The sequence below is a fragment of the Urtica dioica genome, chromosome 4 (genome assembly GCF_054948205.1).
Source record: "Urtica dioica subsp. dioica isolate 48M chromosome 4, U.dioica_male_clone48M_v1_H2, whole genome shotgun sequence".
Classification (NCBI taxonomy): Eukaryota; Viridiplantae; Streptophyta; class Magnoliopsida; order Rosales; family Urticaceae; genus Urtica; species Urtica dioica.
The window spans coordinates 2169291-2191839 of NC_142759.1; the positions used below are offsets into that span (position 1 = coordinate 2169291).

Sequence of the window (22549 nt, forward strand, 5' to 3'; positions counted from 1 at the left end):
AGAACAGGAAACGATTTTCGAAATCAATTACGCCCCAGTAAAAAATATAAGTATCGTAGTCGTTTAGAAGATAAACAAAAATAACGATTTCAATATTGTCTTACAGAACAACAATTATTTGAATACGTTTATATCGCCGGAAAAGGAAAAACTCAATAGGTTAAGTTTTACTACAGTTGCTTGAAATGACGCAGGATAACATCCTTTTTAGATCAGGTCGAACTTCGACTATTCCTCATAGACATATTTTAGTCAATGGTGTTAGATATACCTCATGAACCTAAATTCATGCCTAAATCCTAGATTATTGTTAACATGCTTCATGTCTTGTGATATAATCACCAATTAGCTTTTCTTTTCAATTTTTATTTATATAGCTTTTTTTTTTTGGGTGTCTTTTCCTGTGGTTTGAATTTGAACAGAAAGAGGATTTATGTCAATCCAACGGAGAAGGAGAAAATCTTCGTTCATGTGAGTCTTCAGAGGAAGTCAGCGAATCTCGTCGCCACGATCCAATCCACAATAATGTTGGCAAACAGCCGTCTCTGAGATCAACGGAGCTGCCTTTTCCCAGGCGGAGATTTATCAATATGATTTTTGAGGCCTCAACAGGTTTTTTTCAATTTCTTTGCTTCAGTAGGATTACGAGCATTTACTCGCCATTCTAGCTATTTTTTTTTTTGTCTTCATGTTCCAGGCTTGCCACTCCTTGCGAGTCTCTCACCTTGCATGGCCTCACTTGAAATAAAATGGTATGTTACTGCAAAACACAGAGCTATTCATTCATGGATAGAACAGACCTGAGGGATTTTCACACATTTTCCTTCTCGTTTGAATTTCCAGCCGCGTTATAGACATTCCAACCTTCCTTTGATCAGTTGTCCTTCTGATAGCTTTGCCAACCTGTAATTAATAATTTACTTATGATCGCAAATTTTAAGATGCAATGGATAACTTAGTTTCTATTTTCTTTTCAGCTTTCTCACTCACTTCTAAGAATCAGCCTCCCAAAGCTCGATCAAGCGGTGCTGTGGCTAGAATCATGCCCGTTCTTCCTGGGAAACTAAGGCCCGTTTGAAGCAAAGGCCCGTCAGGCTGAGCAGAAGCCCCCTGGAGGTTCAGTCTCGGGAAGGGTTTGTAATTATTTTCCCAAAAGGGATGTATTTATTTCATGACGAATAAGCTAGTTTGACGTCTGTATCATTATTCATTTACCTTTGTTTTCTTGTTCACATTCTCTTATAGGAACCGTCTTATCTAGAGTCGTGGAAAGTGGCAGCGAGGTCCCTATTTGAAACACCAAAGTGGTTGACAATGACTTGAGTCCGATGTGGAAACCTGTGTGCCTTAGTATGCAAGCAAGGCAAGCTTATCAATTTTTATTCTTAGTTTTGACCACTTGGTTTTGACTTTGAGTGTTATGGTCCGATGAGTTGTTTTAGTGAGTAGAATTTTGTATCCCATCATCCCATTACGTCCTCCTTCAGTGTCAACAGCGCGGGATATTATTAGAACTCAAATACCATTCTGAAATGTGACATCACTTTCTGCAGCCAAGGATTTGGCAGCCTCTTCCAAATGTATGGTACAGTACTCATCTCTTCTCTTCTCTTTATGACTTTACTATGATTTTTTTTATCTGTTCTAACTAGCGTCTCTATTCATCTACTATAACCAGCGTTCTCTTTCTGGGATTCCCAGCCCTCTGCACCACCCCTCGTCTCCCCTAATTTCGGTTTTAACCACAGTTTCATTTAATTTCAGTTAAGAACAAAAATGAATAAATACTTTGCATATTTCGTTGGCAGATCTGTGGAGGAATGTGATATTGGCATATCAGAGCTTTGGTAAACGGCCCTCTGGAAAACACAGCTGCTGAGTCTTCATCAGATGCGACGCCGTTGTGACTCCGTTTCTGAGGATTCTTTGTCTCGGCGATCCTCTGCGTATGGTATATTATCTTTGTTTTCACAATTTTTTATTTTATATTTTAATCTTCACTTTTATATATGAATTGAAAGGTTTCTTATTTACATTTCATAACTATCTGCCTCTCTGTCTAAAAGTTTCTTTATCCGCCCTTGCAAACATGAAAGAAGATATATACAGTGATGGCCAAAGGTGTGTGCTATAAATAAAACCCTTTTCTGATCTTTTACATATACAAAAGGAAATTTACATACAATGCAAGCATTAAAGAAAAGAAAGAGGGTGATCACAAAACATCTGTTGTATAGAAGAAAGAAGGCATCTAAATTTTCGCCAGTTTTGGCAGCATCCCGGGAGAGCAGAGTTGTGGACAATGGATGTAGTTATTACTAGATTAGGTGGGTGTTCTGAAGCTCTTTTCCCGCTTTTGCATGCCAATATATCTTTTGAAGCTTTCAAAGTTTCTCTAACTCTCTCTGCTTCAGGATTTCACCTGGGTTGGGAGGATCAACGACCGAAACATGTTAGATTTCAAACTTCATCTTTCCTGCTTGTGTTTGGATTAAATTTTTTATTATTTATTTATTTTTGTTTCTCAGGTTGAATTAATCCCCATTTGCTTGAGCTGAAAGAAATCTGTAGAATGCGACTTGATTCTCCGGGAAATCTGGCGGGCTCGGGGCTTAAGAGTCTCATTCATGCATGACCACACCTAGTCGAGAGCACATCCAGTAGTCTTGACCTTCAAATGGTATGTGAAACTGATGTTAAAGTTTCTGTTTGTGCTGTATTTATTCAATTTTGTATGTTTTTTTTTTTCTGCATATCAGTGAACATAGTGCTTTAAGTTCTGTCCTGTTCCGTGCCAGACCAATTGTGAAGTATCTATCGGCCCCTTAGTTAGAACTACAACGAGAGGGTTGTGCCTTCGATTATTCATGAAACTTTGAAATCTGTGGTTACACAGTACAATATCAGTCATCTTATTATTATTACTCAGAGAGAAGGTAATCTAAAGTATATACCCTTGTAAGAAGTTTAAATAGCAATGTTATGTTCTGTTTGTTTGATTTTTTTGTTCATTTTGCTTTGAGCCAAAATAAAATTTGTAGAATGGAAATTTGATGTCGTATGGGACACCACACAGTCGAAGAACCAGTGAACTAAGCGGTGAGGGTTTTCAAGGAGATGCTTCTGTGGCTGTTTGGACTTCTAAGATGATATGGTAAGCGATGGATTTCAACCCGATATCTTCACGTTGATTTAAATGGCTGTGCGAGAAGGGTTTGATTAATTTCTCCACGTCTATTTTGTAGCTGCAGATGAGGATGGCTCAACTAGCTCGGTCCAAACGTAAAATCTGCTTGTTTCTGAGAGGAAGATGATGATCCAGTAATAAGGCGTGTCTGAAACAGGTTACTGTACTCTCTCTCTCTCTCTCTCTCTCTCTCTCTCTCTCTCTCACACACACACACACACACACACGCACACACGCACACGCGCGCGCGCACACAAACTTGGAGTAATGAGTTGAAAATAATTCTATTATGGGACAGTGTTAAAGATATTTACTCTTAATTTTCTCAAGGAAACTAAACTAGCTCAGTCTGGGTTTTCTCCATTCATTTGTTTGTAAAAGTTACTTTCTTTAACCACCTACAACAAGAAGATTTAAAGAAAATGCAATTATGAAAAAAGAGTGCCAAGAGTAATTGGATTTCGATTCTTGAGAATGTTAAGTTGATTCCAGGAAGATGTATTCCAATGTGCTGATATTCCCTTGGTTTGCTTTGGCTGTGTATGAGACCTCTGCTCTGTCCCATGGATAGGTAATCAAGCGTTGCTATAACTGATGTTATTTGTGTCTGATAAGATACAGTAATATGAGTTTACTGATATTTTTGAACTCCAAGCAGAGTGGTAGTGGAAAGGCATTCAAAATGTTCGATATATCAACGAAGCGGAGATGCTTCTGATAATTAAAAAACATCATCCTCGATCTTTGCATTGCGTGTCGATTGTATGTCACTAAGGGATGTGACTCCAGATAACAAGCGTGCGGGCTTTTATTTCAACTGTTGTGCAGAACAGAGAACGAGGTGCTCTTTAACATGTTGATTCGCGAGTATGTGATCAAAGGCAGGATCAACAAAGCCAAGGCACAATGAAATGGTAAGCGCTGCCTTTCAACCCAATATCATCATACATTGTTTGACGGGCTTTGCAAGAAGGGTTTGATTCATTCAGGCTTGTTTGTTGGCAAGGAAGCCGAGAATCTCCCGAAAGAAATTGAAGTCTAGGGACATAGCCTCTGCCGAATTGCCTCATCTCTGCCGTGTGCAAGGGTGGGAACGTCAATTGAGCTTTCGTTCCAATGGCCAAAATAGGTTAGGTTTTCAACTTCTTCGTATTCTAGCTTCTGTCTGTTTTGCTCTTTCTTAAAATAAAATAAAAAATAAAAATCACCGGTATGGGGTTTTCCCATTTATTTGAGCCGAAGAAAATATCCACCGTGAGAATAGAGGAACAAAAGTTATCTTTATTTATATATTTTTGGTTTTTTATATTAATTGTAGGAAGTGTATACGGAAAATGTTATTTGCGATAATCCTTTTTTTATTCATCTATGCAGATCGAATTTAGATGTGAAAGCTGGTATTTCTGCGGTGGAATTCATTTTGCATCAAGTCTCTCTCTAGTGCTTATTGATTTCGTGTTTTCTGCTGACTACTTTTTCTCTTTTGCTGTTTTTGCAGTGCGATATTGTTTCCAATATCTATCACTTTCAATATTTTGCATCACTTTGTATATGGTTTTTTCTCTCCAATTTATGCTTGACTTGGAATCAATATTTTTGGTGAGGTCTCTTTTCTATTTTTAGTATGCTGATTTTGAATGAAACAGTGACCATCGACTAGGTCTGAATCACTAAATTTTACAGCGTTATCTTGAAAACCTTTTCTTTATGAGGTAAAGGTGTAGAAGCTTTAGTGGGGGTCTCTTCCTGAAAATCTCTTACCTCAAGCAAATTTACAAGTTTCTATTTTTAACTTGAGTGACAACTTACAGTTATTTTATTTTTTTTTTTACAAAAAAAATGATTAATTTACTCAAAAGTCTTTATTGAATTGGTTCAAAGATTAGGAAGACAACTTGTGAAGTCTTGACTTTGGCAGAGGTCACAAGTTTTGGGTCCCGAGAGTCGATAAATCGTGTTATCTACTAATACTGGTGTTGGAATGTGTACGTAGTCAACATCATCACTTAACACGTCAATTTCAGGTCTTGGATTCATAACTTCCGTCACATTCATCTTCTTGGTCAGTGTTCTTGTGTCACCGTGGTTGGGGGCTTCTGTCCTAAGCCTTGGAGAGTGGTTCATTAAATGGATGCCTTTTGTTCGACACATATACAATGCTTCATATCAGATTAGCTCTGCCGTATCCCCAGGTCTGATTTATATAACTGCTCAGTGTTTTACTCTCTGATTTATCTAAAAGCTTGGGCCACAAGTTATAGTCCTATGCTATTATCTTCCACTATGTAATAGTACAAGCTCTTCAGTTTTACTTTATATTCTTGATTTTCTTTATCTAATGGCTTACAGGGTTATAATCATTTTTTTTTCCTTCATGAGTTTCTTGTTCGTGTGGCATACAATGCCGTAAAGTACAGGGCTTTGATCTGTCCTCTATTTTCTGTACAAAATCATTGCTACCGTCCTCAATAGAATTCTTATCTATATGAGAACTTATCAATTTTTATATTTTTAATCTTATCTGCATGAGCTCTTACCAACTGTTTTGTTTAATTTTCAATTATTTTTTGAATATTCTGGATTGAAGGAATTTTTTTTTTATTTCGGTCTTGAGGCTATCCTTTCTTTTGTTCATGTCACGTTAACGCGGAGATGATTTCTAGGTAGCGTTCCCTTCATCCCGTTTTCTGTTATGAAGTTTTTAGAATATGGCTTCATTTGTTCACGAGGTCAAATTTTCATGGCATCTATATACAAAGATTGAGGACCTGGTAATAACTATACCTAGTCTCTTTAGTTCCAAAATATATATATATATATATTGGCTTGTAACATCCGCTTACTAAATTTCCTTTACCTGTAATTTTCACTAGTAAGATTCTTTGGAGGAGCTCCTGGACCGGTTTGTGTTTTTGAAGACCAGAGATGAACAATGAGAATGCAATAGAGGCTAGGTAGAATAAGGTGCACTGTACCTTTGCTATCATTACCCTTTTTGACATCTTTTTATGCGTATATTACCTATATTTAGATACGTTTTAATTAGACATTTGCCATGACTTAGGAGATAACTTAAGATTTTTCTCAGTATGAAAAGTACACGATTGATAAAAAGTATTAAAGACATAGTATAAGTTTTTCTGATAATGAAAAGACACTATTGACAAATCAAGCATTTCTCATACAAACGAAGAGAAGAACATCTATTGTTCGACTTGTCAGCGAAACAGGAACGTTGCTTTTCCAATCTTTTTTATTTTCAGAATTGTTTGACAGACCATGGTCAGTGGTTTCTTTATTTAGATTATTTTTATTTTAAATATGGCTCTTCTTGTAGTTTCTATACGACTCGATTCACTAATTATACGAGGCATTGTTTCGAAGCATGGTCGATCGTGAATCAGCCTCGACTTCTCAAACACCCTCAAGAACATTGCTTCTTTATCAGAAGTGTATTTTCATAGATTTATAAATAGTGGTTTTTTTAAAAACAAATAAACTTAGGGTGTATAATGTATCAAAAATTGTACATTCAAATAAAACAAAAGGAAGGCTCATAGTAAGAAATTCAACCATTGGTTTTGTGTTCTGCTATCAACCGTGTTTAAAAATCACATTTTTTTTTTTGGCTAGATTGGGATGTGGAACTAGGAACAAATAGGAGAAGAAAAACAGCAGTTTTCTGAACATCTAGGGGGTGAAAACAGCGGTACTGAATTCAAATGCGTAGGTCTAAATTTCACCTACCATATCGTCACCGTCCCTGGGGTAGTAAAACTAGTCTATCAATGGTGCACTACATATATCCCATTACAGATCTCAGGCTGCTGTTAGATTTGGAGATTGATATCCCATTACTAGTATATAGTTATTTCTTAATTATAAATGCCAAGTTTTTTCTTTATAGCTATTCGGTTGTAGGAAATGCTGATCTCAGACTGTTTGGGCCTCTCAACTTTTATTGTTCGTTTCACGTTCCAAGAATGCAGATGAACTCGGTTAGTGCTAATTTCATCAAGAATGCAATGATCTGTCCAAAAATGTTATGTATGTTATGTTTGCACACGTATCTATGTGCGTTGTCTGTATAATTGCTCTATGTTTTCTCAAAATTTATGACAACACTGAAATTCTTAAAGGATCTGGTTACACTGTAAACACCAACACCTTTTCATTTCCAGGGGTCAGGCTTCTTTTTTGGTGATTACTGATTGGCAATCTCGTGTGTATACTAGTTTTCTACCATGTCTTGTTAGTCTAAAAATGTGTTTACCTTTTACATTTTGTATACGTCTCTGTATTTGGGTTTATTGGTTATTGCTGTTGCTTTTGCTTGTGTTTCTTTTTTTTTTTTACTTGGCTTGCTACTTTTGTTGTGTATGTCTCTTACGTATATGCGTTTTTTTTTGTTGCGATGTGGCTCACAGGATGTCTTTTATTTGTGATTTTGCATTCTAGTTATGTTTTACTATGCTCATTGCCATAGTCTTGGTTGTTCGCGTGATTTGTTTTCTTCTCTTGTGAGCTTTAAAATAGTTTTTATCTTCTGGGTGGGTTTTCTTTTTATATTTATTGTATTTGCTACTTGACCACATGTGATGAGGACATCCGAAGCCAACGAGTTAATAATTTGTTTTTATTATGACTAGTACTTTATTTGATGAGGACATCCCAAGCTAAAGAGTTCATATATCAACATGGTTGTTGCTTTTTGTTATCTTTCTCTATTTGCTACTAAGTTGTTTTATGTAGTCATTTTTCTAGGCTTTTTTTTATTGTTGTTACGAGTTTACTTTTTTTTTTAGACTGATGTGATCTATATCAATTGGTACTTGTGGTTATGGAAAAATCTTTTTGCTATGTTTGTTGGCTTTAATTATGCATGAGTGGATGTTTTATTGGAGCACTTTTACTTCTGTTTTATTATTTATTGTGTGATGCTTTGAAAGATGTTAATATTACTGTCTTATTTCTTTTTTCTTTTTCTTTTTGCAATCAAGCTCAATAATTCACATTTTTTTAAAAAAATAACCAAATTTCATTTTATTAAAAAAAAAACTCATCAGGTTCGCAGTAAATTAATTAACTAAAGAGTAAATTAAAAATTAACGAACTAGTAAAATTTATTTTTAGTTAATTGATTTATCGTGAGTCAGATGAGTTATTTTTTTAATAAAATAAAAATTTGGCTACAATTTTAAAAGAAATTAAAAAAATTGACTAATTGCGATATTTTTTTTTTCATACATCACGTCTGTTTATTTTGTTCGCGTGTTTTGGCTATTTTAATTTGAGTTATTAAGTTATATAGTCACACGGTTATAGTGAATTGAGATATATATAGCACACTTTTCGTTAATTTATTGTAAATAGCCAAGTTAACTTATTAACAGATTAATAAAAGACTTATTTAATCCAGCCAAACATATAAAAAAAAGTAGTTAATAGGCTGCCACGTATGCAAGTTGACTATTTACAAAGTATTTACTAAATGTTGGCTAATTTACAATTCTTATAGTTTAGGTGGCTTAAGTAGCCAATTTTTTGTTTTAATTTTCTTCTCCATCTCTGTCTCTGTCTTTGGTTATAAATGTTCCTTATATTTGCTTAAGTAGCCAATTTTTTGTTTTAATGTTCATTTCCATTTGCTTTCAAATTTAGTCACAAGGTAGTCTCCCGTGTTATTATGATCATGCTCATTTCAAGAACTTTATGGCCATGTTTGTTTAAGATTAATAAGACGACTAAATTTTTGCGCAAATATCACATTTCAATAATATTTTTCAATTAAAACATAATGCTCATATTCTGTCATCAACATATATCTAGCAAACAATTAAAATATCTTAAAAATTGATTTATACGTTTGTAGTAGTTTTCATATATATACTTGGTAGTCAATCAGTAATAACTTAAATAAAATGGAAATCTTTTGCTTAAAGAAACAAAAACATGTATTTCCTAAAGCTAACTTCTATATTGCTTTCTATCCATCATCACCAAACACGAACATTTTGTGTGCTTTTGAGTTATATTTTTTTATTATCAGAGCAAGTTGTGCTTTTGAGTTATATATATACTTGGTAGTCAATCAGTAATAACTTAAATAAAATGGAAATCTTTTGCTTAAAGAAACAAAAACATGTATTTCCTAAAGCTAACTTCTATATTGCTTTCTATCCATCATCACCAAACACGAACATTTTGTGTGCTTTTGAGTTATATTTTTTTTTATTATCAGAGCAAGTTGTTGCTTAATTCCTTTTTTTCTTTTTTTCTTTTTTTTTTTTTTTGCGTGGTAAGAATCTAGCCAAATCGAAACATCAGATTTACAATGTAGCCATAGTTTGATTAACTTACAATAATTAGTCATTACATATTAACCTTTTACGCAAATACTCTTAATTATCTATTTTTTTAAAATTAAAAAATAAGAAAGCACCACAAATTAAGTAGTTGTTTTGCTAATACAAGCAGTTAATTATGACTCCAATTTTTAAAAAAAACGTCACTCTTCATTAAAAAAAAAAACAAATCGAGAAGAAAAAAAAAATCGTTGAAGAAGATGAAGACGAATATTAACATATATTAACGATTATTAACGGATATTAACGACTATTAACTGCGCAATTTTGAATACAAGCTCGGAAACCTATTAACATTTATTTTTATGATGATTAATTGTGCAATTTTGAGTACAAACTTAGAAACACTAAACTTCTGTAACAGTTATTACCGATTATTAATTGAATACGATTTAGAAGAATAAAAACTTCAACTTGTTGATGATCTTTGCCCCGATCTTGAACCCTAATCTCAGCCCCAATCTTCGGATGTGAGTCCTACAACAAGCCATTAACGCAAAATAAAAAAGAAATCAAAAGCTCCAAATTTGCGAACCCTAAATTGGACTCAAGAGAGGAAATTTTGAGGTTTACAACCTCGTGACGATCTAAAACTCCGACCTCATTTTCAACGAAATCACAGCGTCTAAACTTTGTAGAGATCACAAAAACCCGCGCCGAACACAAAAATTCCAGACGATGTTGAAGAAGATGAACATGGATTTAAGAAGAAGAAGAAGAAGAAGAAGAACGAGTGGGAGAGGCGGATATCCTACCTTCACACTATACTCTTGCGACGTGAAGTACCACTCCGACAAACAACCACCCTCGCGCCTCTCTTTCCCTCCCGCGTTTCGCTCTTTGCGATTTTCTCTGGGTTTTTTTTTCTCATGTTTTGCGCATTGAGGGTAATACAGGTATAAAAAAACTTGTCACGTCAGTCCGATGGCTATTTTGAAAAATAAAATAAAACATTAGTTAAAATAAAATTCACACGTTTCAAGTGACTTGCTTCGTAACAATTCTCAGTAATAACTTTATTTGCTTAGAGAAACAAAAACATGTATTTCCTTAAGCTAACTTCTCTATTGCTTTCTATCCAGCATCACCAAACACGAACATTTTGGGTGCTTTTGAGTTATATTTTTAATTATCAGAGCAAGTTGTTTCTTATTAATTCCTCTTTTTGTTTTCTTTGTATAATAAGAAAGATTAAATACTGCAAGTATTCATCAAAAAGTGCCCAAAATTATTTTTTTTTTCTTCCTTTCTCACTTAAAACTATTAAATTTTTATTATGATAGAAAATGCAAGATCATGTGTGTTTTTTTAATGTTCTTGAGACATGGTAACACAACTAATAAGAGCAAATAATATTATGTGTTCGGAGAAATATTCCGTCTTTCATTCACATATATATTCAATGAAATCTCGGTTTTGTTGCGATCCAAAATACAATTTCACTCATATTATCAATGGCCACTACGAATTTAAAAACTAAAAATGAAGAAGAAGAAAAAATTACTTTTTTTTTCTTCTTCTTCTTCTAATTAAGCCTCTATAGCAGCTAGTAGTGCAAAAGCATCATAATAATCACACGTGAAACCATGATGATCATGGTGTTGACCATCTCTACACCCACACATGTTCCAATTTCTTTTACCCTCCAATTTCCCTTCACAAACTTCCAAGTCTCTTGTTTTGATCTCCACCTTCAATTTTGGAGACACGTCGCCACGTGTCGATACCATACTCAGCCACCTGTCTAAGACCGTGTTTGGTGATCCCAAAATCTCCCCCAATGAAATCTCTGCACGCCCCAATAATTTTGAGCCCCCGAAAAGGAATACCGAGCTCCTCAATCGGAGCTCAAAAATCACACTTTGGGCTCTCGAGATCTCATTGATGTCAATTCCACGACACTCCAAAGAGACCGTCTCGTCCCAAACGTGGTCTCTCTTTGCGGGGATTTCTGGGGTTTCGAGCCTTACTGCCCTTTTGTTTCCGAGTCCACAAGGAAGGTAGTATCTCACAAAGAGGTTGCCTCTTAGTGTGGATTTCATGTTTTTTGCTTCTTGGATTTTTAGTTCACAAGTGAATGAAGAAAGATGTTTAGTAGGAGTACCCATGTAATAATGATTATGATAATCACAATAGTAATTTGTTTTTGTGTTCAGAGAGAGTTAGGAATAGATTGAGATTTTGGTTTGATGGTTTTGGTATTTGGTTTACGAGGGTATATATAGTGGATGGTGAGTAGTGTTAGTAGTACCATTTGAGAAATAATTTATGAGTATAAATAATTGGTTGATGATAAAAGTAGTAAATAAGTGTCTGTGATGGTACTTGCATTTTGGTCGGTTCTTTTATAATGTTACAAGTAGTATGTCTCTCGCGTTGTAGCAAAATAATTAATATATTTTAATTTAGTGAAAGAAATTTATAGACACGTCCAGAAATATTTAAATTACAAAAAATAAATTTAAAATTTTTAGAGATATTTTTTTATTAAAAAAAATTAATACGAATGAACAGTATTTGTGTCTAAGGGTCCAATCTCTTTTTTTTTCTATTAAAAAAATCTATTGTAACATGATTAATAATCTGAGTCTTAAGTCCAAACTCTATATATACATTAATACATATATATATATATATATATATATATATATATATATAATGTTATATTGTCCATGACCACGAAGTGAATCATGCGAGATTGAATTTAATTTGATTGATTATTAAACGGTCTCTTTAGATTCTTGAAAAGCCAAAGGATATTCCAAAATGACTCTTGATTTTATTTCATTTTTTTATAAGAAAAGTAGTATTACACGTAGCTGTTGTCTTAGTGCTTATTTTGTGCAACATGAAAATTAAATAATGCAAAATTACGTGGGTTATCCACTAATTCGTTGACAAGTACTAAGAACATTTATAATTTAAATAATCAGTTTCTCCACTAATCTGAGAGCAATGAGTTGAGGAGGATAAGAGTTTGTAATGGAGTGATTTATAGGCATGTTATATCACCATAAAAATAATTTGACAAGTTGATTTTTAATGGATTCCATTTGTAGTTCCAAAAGAAAAGAGCTATAGTGAGATAAATCACTATTGATTTATGAATATTTAATAAATAACTACACGTGAAATTATCAAAAGCGTAAATGCTCTAAAAATTCAAATGTAATCCTGCAATTAAGATGGGGATTTTTTTTTTCGTTTTATTTAAATTACTAGAACTTCGTTCTAAAATAGAATCGTGTGCCAAAGCATGTCATTTAAAAAAAAAATTATATAAACTACATGGACAACATGTCAAGTTTGTGAGTTTGATTAGCCGTCGTGTGTATAAGAGTCAAGAAATAACTACTCAGACAAGTTCAAAGATAATCCATGTGTGTTATCTACAATACAACTGACTGGCATAACAAATATTAAACGTCAAATATTCACAATACAACTTACGGATTAAATTATTATTTGGCTCGCAGCAAACAAAGTTTTGCAATAAAAGAATATTATACATTCAAAAAGATAAGCTACAAAGTGTATTAGCAATATCTTCGGCTTTATCCCGAAAGATTTCAGATTTTGACTACGTAACTCGAAAAATCTAAGCAAAATAAAAAATACTATAAAAAAATCAATTGAAGATCTACTTTCTCTAGATGAGAAGTTTCGAAGGAAATAGGTTATAGTTCTAGAGTTATAAAAATAAGGGAAAATAATCACAAAAGTATAGTTGTGAACAACAAGGATTGACTAATAGAGGTTTAGCACAATGTCATTGGTAAGAAAAATCATAGTTAATAACGATGGTGCTTATGAGCTTATCAAAGTCCAACAAGTTATTTTTCTTAAAAGATAAATAACACAATCTTTGAGAACAAATTCTCGACATTAGTATCAACTATACCTGCACTATATTGGAATATTAAACCTCCCCACTACTCAAACATGTTAATTAAGATTGCTTTCTGATTTCTTAATATTAATTTATCACGTTTTATGGTGTTCACATATGTTGTTTTTACTTTTGTCCCAATGAATGTTCAGAGAGACAAATGTCTACAGTTTTTAGTTTTTAGCCAAGCATTGTAGATAAGCTTAATTAAAAGGTAGGCAAAAATATAATCTCGTCTAATTATTGTTTATTAATGGTGGTGTGCTTATTTTTTTTTATCTCAAGAATATGTTACACGCTTGCACTCCTCCATATTTTAGTGCTTGTTTCTATTTTTATTTTATTATTATTCTACTTTCGTTGTAAATCACCAAAGACATTACCATAGTATTTAAAAAAAGATGAAAAACCACGAATACAGGTTCTGAATTTATGTGGTGCGAGAAAAATAATTAGTAGTACAACTGAAAACCGATCTTGTTGAATTTTAAATACCTTTTCTTTTTTTTTTTTTTTCTTTTGGTGGTTGGTGAATTAATATGAATATTAATTGTTAGCATTGGAAATGCCGCGGTTACCGTAGATTACTCGTTGGTTAGAACGGGCATATGATATTCAAAGGGATATACCTATCAAAAATATTTTTCAGGTAGTGTTTATCATTGTTCATGTTGTTTATATTCGATTTTACCAATTCCAAATAGAACAGCCCTAAACATTAGTATCATCGTGCCACTCGAGTTTATTTAACTATTTGTATTATGCATTGATCATTTTGTTATTACTTGTAGTTTTTGTGATTTTTTAGGAGCTAATATTATTAGTTACAAGCTTGTATATTAGTGTTTGAAAGACACAAGTGTATTTTTTTTCTCCTTTTTTTGTATTTTTTACTTCTGAAATATCCATCAGTATGCAGTTTACTTATATGTATAGGTTACATATATCTTTCCGGGGTACATGGTTTCTCCGTAAGTTGAAGATGTAGCATATTTGTTGGTAAAGTCATGCGATTATCTAGTCATTTTTAAGTTTGGATTTAACAAAATAGCTCAACTTTCCAAAGTTGATACAAAGTAGCCCAAATTTTAAAAGGAAAAATTAAATAAAATAGTCATTTGAAACTTATTAATTAACAAAATAGTCAACTTTTCAGCAAAGTAACCAAATTTACGTTTTCAAAATTTTTATGACAGCCATGATTAAAAATTTTTACGATTATTATAAACAATTTATTACTTTCAAAAAAATTAATCTTGGGGTCAAAAAAATTTTTGAAACCAGATTGCTGCACATTTTGACTATTTCACTCAATTAAGACAAACCTTGGCTATTTTGCAAATTCATAATTTTAAATTGGCTATTTAGCTATATCATCCATTTTAAAATACCCAAAAAATACTCTATCTCTATCTATCCATCTCTCATCTCCTGTTTACCCAAACATAAAAAAACTTCAGTTCACAAAATTATCTTGAACTCTCGCCATACACCACCGCGTGCTCCAGAAGCTCGTCGATCTCGATCATCCTCATGAACTCCGACTCCGTCATGAAGAAGTAATCAACACAATTGACCTCGCCGGGCCTCATCGGCCGAGACGTCGCTGTTATGACGAACTGCGGGCCTTCACGGACCTCACTCAGTCTTCATATCAGTGCATCTTTTTCGACGCCGCTTGGTCCGCTCACGACGACAATGATCGGCCATGGATTTGGCCAGAGAGGTTCAGAGCTCAACGACAATCCGAGCGAGGTCTCAAGGGATCGGATGAGCTCTGATTTTTTAGGCATGGTAGAGGAGCAACAGAGGGATCAAGACCGGACTCGCCGGAGGTCGAGAGACGTCATCGTCGATTTCCATCACCATCGTCTTCGATTGTCATATCCATGGTATCGATCTTTGTGGTCAATATCATCGTCGATTGCCATCACTGTCTTCTTCTTCTTCTTCTACTTCTTCTGATTTATCGAAGAGTTGATTAACTATTTTGAAAGCATAATTAAACATTTTGATACTTCGTCGCCTTCTCATTGCAGGTGACTAGACTTCAAATATTTTGTTGACTGTTTAGTGGTAGGTTAAATATTTTGAAGGCACGATTAAAATATTTGAAATCATGTACATTGACTGATATCATGTAACTTGTATGTGTGTTTTGAATTGATTTAACAAAATTGAGGTATGAATAAATTTTTTGAAAATTTGTTGCCTAGTTTTGAAATTATTTGGTATATATAAAAAGTGCATTAAGAAAATAGTGGATTAAAACTTTTGACACATAGATTAATTATTTTAAAATCCTAGAAAAACACTCAAACATCAATGATATATTAGTATTTTTACACTATAAGTGGCTAGAATGCAATAACTTATGAAACTTTGACTATTTTGTGAATACTTAGTTTGAATTGGTTACTTCGTACAATTTTTTTAAAAAAATATTTGTAATGTTACATTATATTTTATACCATCAATATTATATTGGATATTTGAGCACAAATTACATGAAATAATTGTCAACCTTCAATGATTTTTTTTATTTTTTTTATTTTTTTATTTTTTGATTCGTGGAATTGAACTATCTCCCTCCTTCTTGTACAGGTCACTCAGGATAAGTGTAAAGCTATCTTACTCCTACCATATCTATATTAGGTTTTAGTATGTTAGTTTCATTTTTTACTTTCGTACATTAACTAGACCAAATCGAATTGATGTAAAATTTATTCCTAGTTACATTTGATGTGAAATTCAACCACGGATAAACGAAATGTGTATCAACTCGATCGAATCATTAGAAAAACGACTACATTCATGATTCCAAATTGATTTCGCTCAAATCTATAAAAAAAAATACATTGCAGCAAAGGCTTTAATTAATGGAGGAGGTGAATCTCGTCGCCAGGAAAAATTCGCTGGAGCAGACGATTTTCTAGTTTACTGTCATTTGTTCTGTCACTGTCGTTTGTGTCGAATTTGGTCGTTTTTTTTTGTGTCGTTTGTTTCTTATACTGTCGATTTCCTTATACCAAGATAAACGAAAATTAAGACTATTGTTTTGTTGTTTAGCCTCTTAGCTCTAGTTATAAGCAGGAGAAAACTAGGAGTGCTGTTATAGAGAGTGTTGTCAGATGTGTTTCTTCTATTTTATTTACTTTGAGCTCTGTATGTACATAAACTTTAATTTATTGTATTTTAATATAAAATGTATACAAGGAGTACATATCACAAATTAAATCCATAGATATTATTGTAGCATAAACCTCATCATTTTGAGTTGTAGCTAAAGTTAAATTATCATACGCTTGCTTAATGTGAATAATTGATACGAAACGACAGCAACTACATAGTTGAAGGAAATCACTTTTTTTTTTTTTTTTGGTAGGAAAACAGAAATTCACATTGAAGTATCGACAAAATGACAGTTCAAAGTTCAAACAAAGTCAAAAGCCTGAACAATTCAATATACATACAAGGAAAAAAAGTCTCTCCAAGTTACTTGAAAGACTCTACCAAACCTACACTCAAAACAAAACTTACATTTTTCTACAATTGACATAAATATGAAGGAAAAAAAAAAACACAACTTAGATAAACAAACAGATAAATAAAACTCTCTTCTGCAACAATTTACCACGTAGGACGATAAGTTCCATCGAGCCCCCGGAAAAGATCATTGCACTTGATGCTCCAGGAATAAATATATAAAAAGTTGCTGCTTTGCCCCTCCTTTTTATACCTCACTTTTTTCCTCGGCTATAAACAGAAAATCTCCGTCTTCAAATTTACGGTTCGTCTTCAACGAGCTGCACATTATATCCATGGCTGTGCTTTCGGTCTGAGCAGAAAATAAAGGATTAGAGTCGGCCCATAAATCTCAAAAAAGGATAGCTTGCTCCTAAGAAGTGCAAGCTATATTAAAACAAAGAATTACGAATATATCCTAAAAACATATCATATTTTAGGTCTAATAAAATGATACAAAATAGCGCCAAAAAACAGTCGTACCTTTCACCGGCGGTTTTTCATACACGTCCTTCCTCCCGTCCCCGTCCCCATCATCATCGTCATCATCATCATCCTCGTCGTCATCGTCGCCTCCCATGTCGTTCCCGATATCGCTCTCGCTGGCGGTCTCCCACTCGGAGTCGTCGGAGTCTCTCCCTCCGGCGGCGGCCTCGCAGCGGAGCCCGCCGTGCTCGGCGGCGGCGTCGCGGAAGAGCCAGGCGGCCCTCATCTGCTTGCGGACGAGGCGGTCGGCGTAGTCGGGGACCTTGTTGTGGCGCAGGGAGAGGTCGGGGTCGCTGGACTGCGAGCACTCGTTGATGAACAGGATGGCGTCCAGCAGGCTCTCCTTGGCCAGGCCCAGCATGTCGTACGCCTGGGCCCGCCGCCACAGGGACTTGGCGTGGCGGTTGAGCGGCGAGTGGAGGCACAGCGCCCGCGTGGCGTCCCCGATCGCCCCCATCGGCTGCTGCAGCAGCAGGTGGCACTGCGCGCGGTTGCTGTGCAGCACCACGCGCTCCTTCTTCGACCGCATGGGGCACAGCGCCAGCGCCTCCGAGTACTTGGACGCCGCTCCGGCGATGTTCCCGGCCGAGAACAGCGAGTTTCCCTCCAGCTTCACCACCAGCGCCGCCGCCTGCTTTATGTGCAGGTCCTCCTTCGCCATGCTCTTCTCCCACTTCAGCCGCTGCCTCGAGCTCGCCAGCTCCTCCACCACCTCCTTCGCCCGCCCCCCGTTCCGCCCCTGCACGCACTCTTGCACCACGCTCGCGATCGTGTCCCCCAGCTTCTTGTGGTCCCCCAGCGCCGAGATCTCCGCCAGGTCCGCCAGCGCCGGGACCGCTTTCTCCATCACCTGCATCGACAGTTTATCGGTATTCTGTTCTATCAATAACCCCTAACTATCTACTCATTATTAGTTCCCAAAACACGTCAGACCTTATGGCAGGTATTGGGGTCTTGAAGCAGCCAGAGAAGGCAGTCGATGGCCATGTACTGCCAGTCGTCGGAGGAGCGGGCGATGCAGCAGAGGGCGTCGACGAGGCCGGGGCAGGCGGCGACGGGGCCGCGGCCGAGCTTGTGGTGGCAAATGGTTCGGAGGAGGCCGATCCCGGCGGGGGAGTTCTCGTTGACGAGGCCGCCCCACATCCCGGGGAGCCTGGCGAGGAACTCGGGCTTGCAGATGGCGGGGAGGAACTCGGGCTTGAAGGCGAAGCAGTTGATGAGCTGGAGGGACCAGCACTGGAGCTGGCTGGCCCACTCCTCGGCTTTCCTCGACTCCATCTCCACACCTCCCATACCCCTCGTCAACAGGTCGCAGTGGTAGCTCAGCCGCCGCTCCGCGTGCTGGTAGAAGTGCGAGTACACGATCTCCAGCGAGCTCGTCGCCAGCTGGACCGCCAGCTCGAGGATCTCCCCGTGGCCCGCCACCGCCCCGAACGTCGCCGGGTACGTCGCCAGGTGGCCCAGGGCCCGCACCGCCACCCTCTGCTCCACCCACGTCAGACGCCCCCTGAGGAGCTCGACGAGGGGCGGGACGGCGCCGGCGTGGACCGCGGCCTCGGCCAAGTCCTCGACATTCATGGTGTAGGACCCGATGATGTGGGCCGCGTAGTAAGGGATGTAGATGTTCTGGTCGTGGGAGAGCCACCGCCGGTTCTTGAGGCCCTTCCATATCAGGGCCGACATGCACTCGAAGATCCCGAGCTCCACGAACTCGGGGTCGTTCGGGTGGGCCATCGCCGTGTTCCACAGCCCGCTGATTGGGAGGACTTGCCCGTCCTCGTCCTGAGACGGAAGCTCCCGGAAGAACTTCAAGATGCTCGCTCGCCGCTTGCTCGGGTTTCCTTCCTTCATCACGCAGAAGAAGCAACCCGGGTACGGGCAGTCCGATGATCCTTTCTCCATTTTTCGTTTTCTTTCTTTCCTTCTTTTCCTTTCAATCAGATCCCCCGAACAAGCATGTCAATTTTACTGCAATTTAACCCACATTTCATCACATTGTGAACAGAACACTTTTAATAATAAATAAATAAATAAAACCCAATTTCGTAGACTACAGTTCATATCGCATTGTCCAAGCCAACAGTCAAAACCCTCTCAAAAACCATGTCAATTTAACAGACCAAAGTTCATATCACATTGTGTGAAATCGTTTTTTATAAATAAATGTTAAAACTAGATTATTCCACAGCCTCATTTCAACTAGTAAGCATTTGTATATATATAGATGAAAATTGAAATCAGATCAAACTCTACGAGTGAGTACATGGGTTTACGAAGGAAATAGATCTACCTGCAAAAAATTTAAAGCTTTTGACTAGTCCGAATAAGAGACTTGCTATCGCTAGACTCGAAGATCATAAATCAGATTCAAAGAATATTCCCAAACCCTAACCTTAATCTCTGCCACAACAGGTACACGATTTCTTCTACTGGGAACTCAATTAAAAAAACAATCCTCCACAAAACGACACACAGTCGTGTATACATGTAGCGATATTCACTTCGAAATCACTGATAGCAAAAGTAAAAAGCGGAAAAACTAAACAAAAAACATTGGGATTCATAATAAAATTGAAAATCACGTACTCTGTTACTTTCGACTTGGAGTTCTCCCTTTAGTCAGATTTGAATGAGGTCTCCCAAGACGATTCTCTTCTTAACTGAGAGAGAGAGAGAGAGAGAGAGAGAGAGAGAGAGAGAGAGAATATACGACGGCGTTTTGGTGAGAGGCGTGGACGGAGAAAGAGATCGTGGAGAGTGGGCTCTTTAAAGTGGTGCACTCTGGTTTGTTGAAACTCCAACTAGGACTACTTATTTTCATATATTGTCCTAATATTTTCAGTCATTATCCCACCGTGTTCTGGATATCCACGCGCAGCTTTCTCACGCGCCTCTAGATTATGTTAATATAAAAGGCTATTATTCTATATTATTAGTTAAAGGATAAATTACATAAATGCCTCCTGAACTTTTGACCATTTAACAACGTGGTCTCTATTTTTATTTTTCTTACAGCGTCACCCTTGAACTTTGACAATCTTACAAACTTAGTCCTTCCGTCTATTTTTCTCAACAATCCATCCATTTTTGCCCATGTGATTGGCATGTGACTATTTAAACAGGGAAAAAATTGTAAAATAACAAAAAAATATTGATTTTATAATTATTTAATATTATTAAAAATTATTATTTATTATATAAAAAAATTAATAAAAATAAAATAATTATGTAAAATATGAATTTTTAATAAAAATGAATTGTAAAAATGAATTATTATTTATTATTAATTTTCTATTATCGTGAAAAAAAAATATAATGGAAATGTATAAAAAAAAGTATTAAAAAAGACAACAAACAAAATGAAAAATGAAATTTTTTAATTTTAATTTATTAATTTTAAATATAAAATAATTAAAAAAAAGGATATATAGGTAATTTTAAATATTCAAGTTATTACACAAGTTAAAATAGACGGAATATACTCCCAAAATTTGACGGAAGGACTAAGTTTGTAAGAATATGAAAATTTAAGGGCGACACTGTAAGAAAAATAAAAGTAGGGACCACGTTGTTAAATGGTCAAAAGTTCAGGGGGCATTTATGTAATTTATCCTTAGTTAAAAGATGAAAATTTTCTTCTTATCAAGACTCAATTGGTTGTCGGAATATATAACAAGAAAATAAATGAAAATATTATACTAAAATTAAATATACACTGAAAATTCTAAAAATATTTATAACTTTTTGGGCTTAAAGATATGTGTTTGTGTATGTAAAAAATGAGTACGTATGTTTGAGATAAATAATGGTCTGACTCAAACCTCCATTTATTATTCAAATGGTATATTGAATTTTTATAAGAGTTGCATTTCATTATTTCAGAATTCAAAACTCACTGAATAAGTGTATTTTTACTAAAGTTGAGGTGGTAATTGTGGATGTTAAGGGTTGAGAAACAAATATCATCCATGTAATATAATCTTTATTTAAAATGATAATTTTTGTTGCAATTTCTAAGTCCTTCGATAACTAGTTCAGCTAGCATGTGGATGTTAAAAATTAGAACTATGAGTCCAAGCCGTAGACCCGACACATCCGACTTTTGAAAATCTTGGTGACCATTTAAACTAATTCGATGCTAATTGGATTCTAAACTGAGGTCGCAATTTATATTTCTTTCAATGTTTTTCTACCGATGTGGAAAAAATACATCTTAAAAATTAATAGTGTTTATGATACAAATTGTCAGAAGATTATGTATTTTATGTGACTTTCGTTACAAATACTATTAATTTTAAAAAAGGAAAGAAAATAAATAAATATTTTCAATGTTTTGGAGACAAAAAAAAATAGATTTTAATATTATTAATGTCTATTTCTCTAAATTTATCGATCAATACATAAACAATTCAAAAGGTCATGACAAAACAGAAATACAAACCCTCTTATTTAATTAAAGATAAATTTATCAATTCAAAAATGGGAATAAATTCTGGTAAGAGATCTCTATTTATATGTCTTTAGTTACTAAAAGTCGAGTATATAAAACAAGATGTTTTTAGATTTTCTATTTGTTGTTTTTCTCTCAAACCTCGTTATAAATTAGGAGAAAAAGAGCGCGTGAAGGTTTGTTTTGGAAAGGATACATGCAAAGGACCCACACAAGCATATCTAAAAGAGTTGCGGCAAACCAATTCCGAATGTTTTCACTTTAATGTGGGCCCCACTGTTTGTACACGCCTATTCTTTGTCTTTATGCTTTCTTACCGTTTCTTTTGAACATTTGTGATTATTTGCCAATGTAAGTTATACGTACATAAACTTATGACGTCTATGTTTCAAATAAATAAAGGTAAGAATACATCAAATTACATGTATCTTCTCTACAATCTCACACTAGTCTAAGTTCGTCCTCAAATTTTCAAATGTATAAATAAGTAGAACAATTACAAGATAGTGTGATTATTAGAGATAATAATAGAATAACATGGTAACAGATGCTCTGAATTCTTTTTTTTTTAAATAAGCGTATACTTATTTTGTTCACATAAATTAAAAAAAAATTTGAATCAAGAAACATTGTTTAAGTCGCGTAAA

The 22549-nt window shown here is 35.4% G+C and overlaps 2 protein-coding genes and 1 long non-coding RNA gene across 4 annotated transcripts; 1 reads left to right on the top strand and 2 right to left on the bottom strand.

Annotated features, from left to right (window-relative positions):
* Positions 1–2004: 2004 nt before the first annotated feature.
* LOC149399188 (uncharacterized) lies at positions 2005–5547 on the top strand. Its single transcript, XR_016296387.1, has 12 exons — positions 2005–2327; positions 2415–2452; positions 2529–2680; positions 2799–2936; positions 3024–3154; positions 3246–3344; positions 3680–3758; positions 3846–4101; positions 4194–4316; positions 4562–4584; positions 4686–4786; positions 5212–5547. It is a non-coding gene; the product is annotated as an uncharacterized LOC149399188 (long non-coding RNA).
* A 5372-nt stretch (positions 5548–10919) lies between these two features.
* On the bottom strand, positions 10920–11737 carry LOC149399189 (nitric oxide synthase-interacting protein). The gene has a single exon (XM_089613188.1). It carries the CDS (start codon positions 11658–11660, stop codon positions 11082–11084), a length of 579 nt encoding a protein of 192 aa, XP_089469314.1. The 5' UTR covers positions 11661–11737; the 3' UTR covers positions 10920–11081.
* A 5051-nt stretch (positions 11738–16788) lies between these two features.
* Positions 16789–20248, bottom strand: LOC149399190 (ARM-repeat/Tetratricopeptide repeat (TPR)-like protein). 2 transcript variants are annotated; one of them, XM_089612416.1, is made up of 4 exons: positions 20039–20248; positions 18386–19382; positions 17450–18302; positions 16789–17279 (listed from the first exon to the last, which is right to left on the bottom strand). In XM_089612416.1, exons 2-4 carry the CDS (start codon positions 19352–19354, stop codon positions 17227–17229), a joined length of 1875 nt encoding a protein of 624 aa, XP_089468542.1. In that variant the 5' UTR covers positions 19355–19382; positions 20039–20248; the 3' UTR covers positions 16789–17226. The 2 variants fall into 2 exon arrangements, with proteins under 2 accessions (XP_089468542.1, XP_089468541.1); XM_089612415.1 differs by having other exon boundaries at positions 18386–19420.
* Between the last annotated feature and the right edge of the window lie 2301 nt (positions 20249–22549).

What these genes read in the sequence shown, in the direction of transcription:
- LOC149399189 (XM_089613188.1), bottom strand. Translation starts at nt 11,660, where the DNA reads ATGGGTACTCCTACTAAACATCTTTCTTCATTCACTTGTGAACTAAAA.
- LOC149399190 (XM_089612416.1), bottom strand. Translation starts at nt 19,354, where the DNA reads ATGGAGAAAGGATCATCGGACTGCCCGTACCCGGGTTGCTTCTTCTGC. An exon ending in ACCCCAATACCTGCCATAAG is followed by an intron (nt 18,303 to 18,385) that starts GTCTGACGTGTT and finishes CTGTCGATGCAG; the next exon opens with GTGATGGAGAAAGCGGTCCC. An exon ending in TGAAAAACCGCCGGTGAAAG is followed by an intron (nt 17,280 to 17,449) that starts GTACGACTGTTT and finishes TTTTCTGCTCAG; the next exon opens with ACCGAAAGCACAGCCATGGA.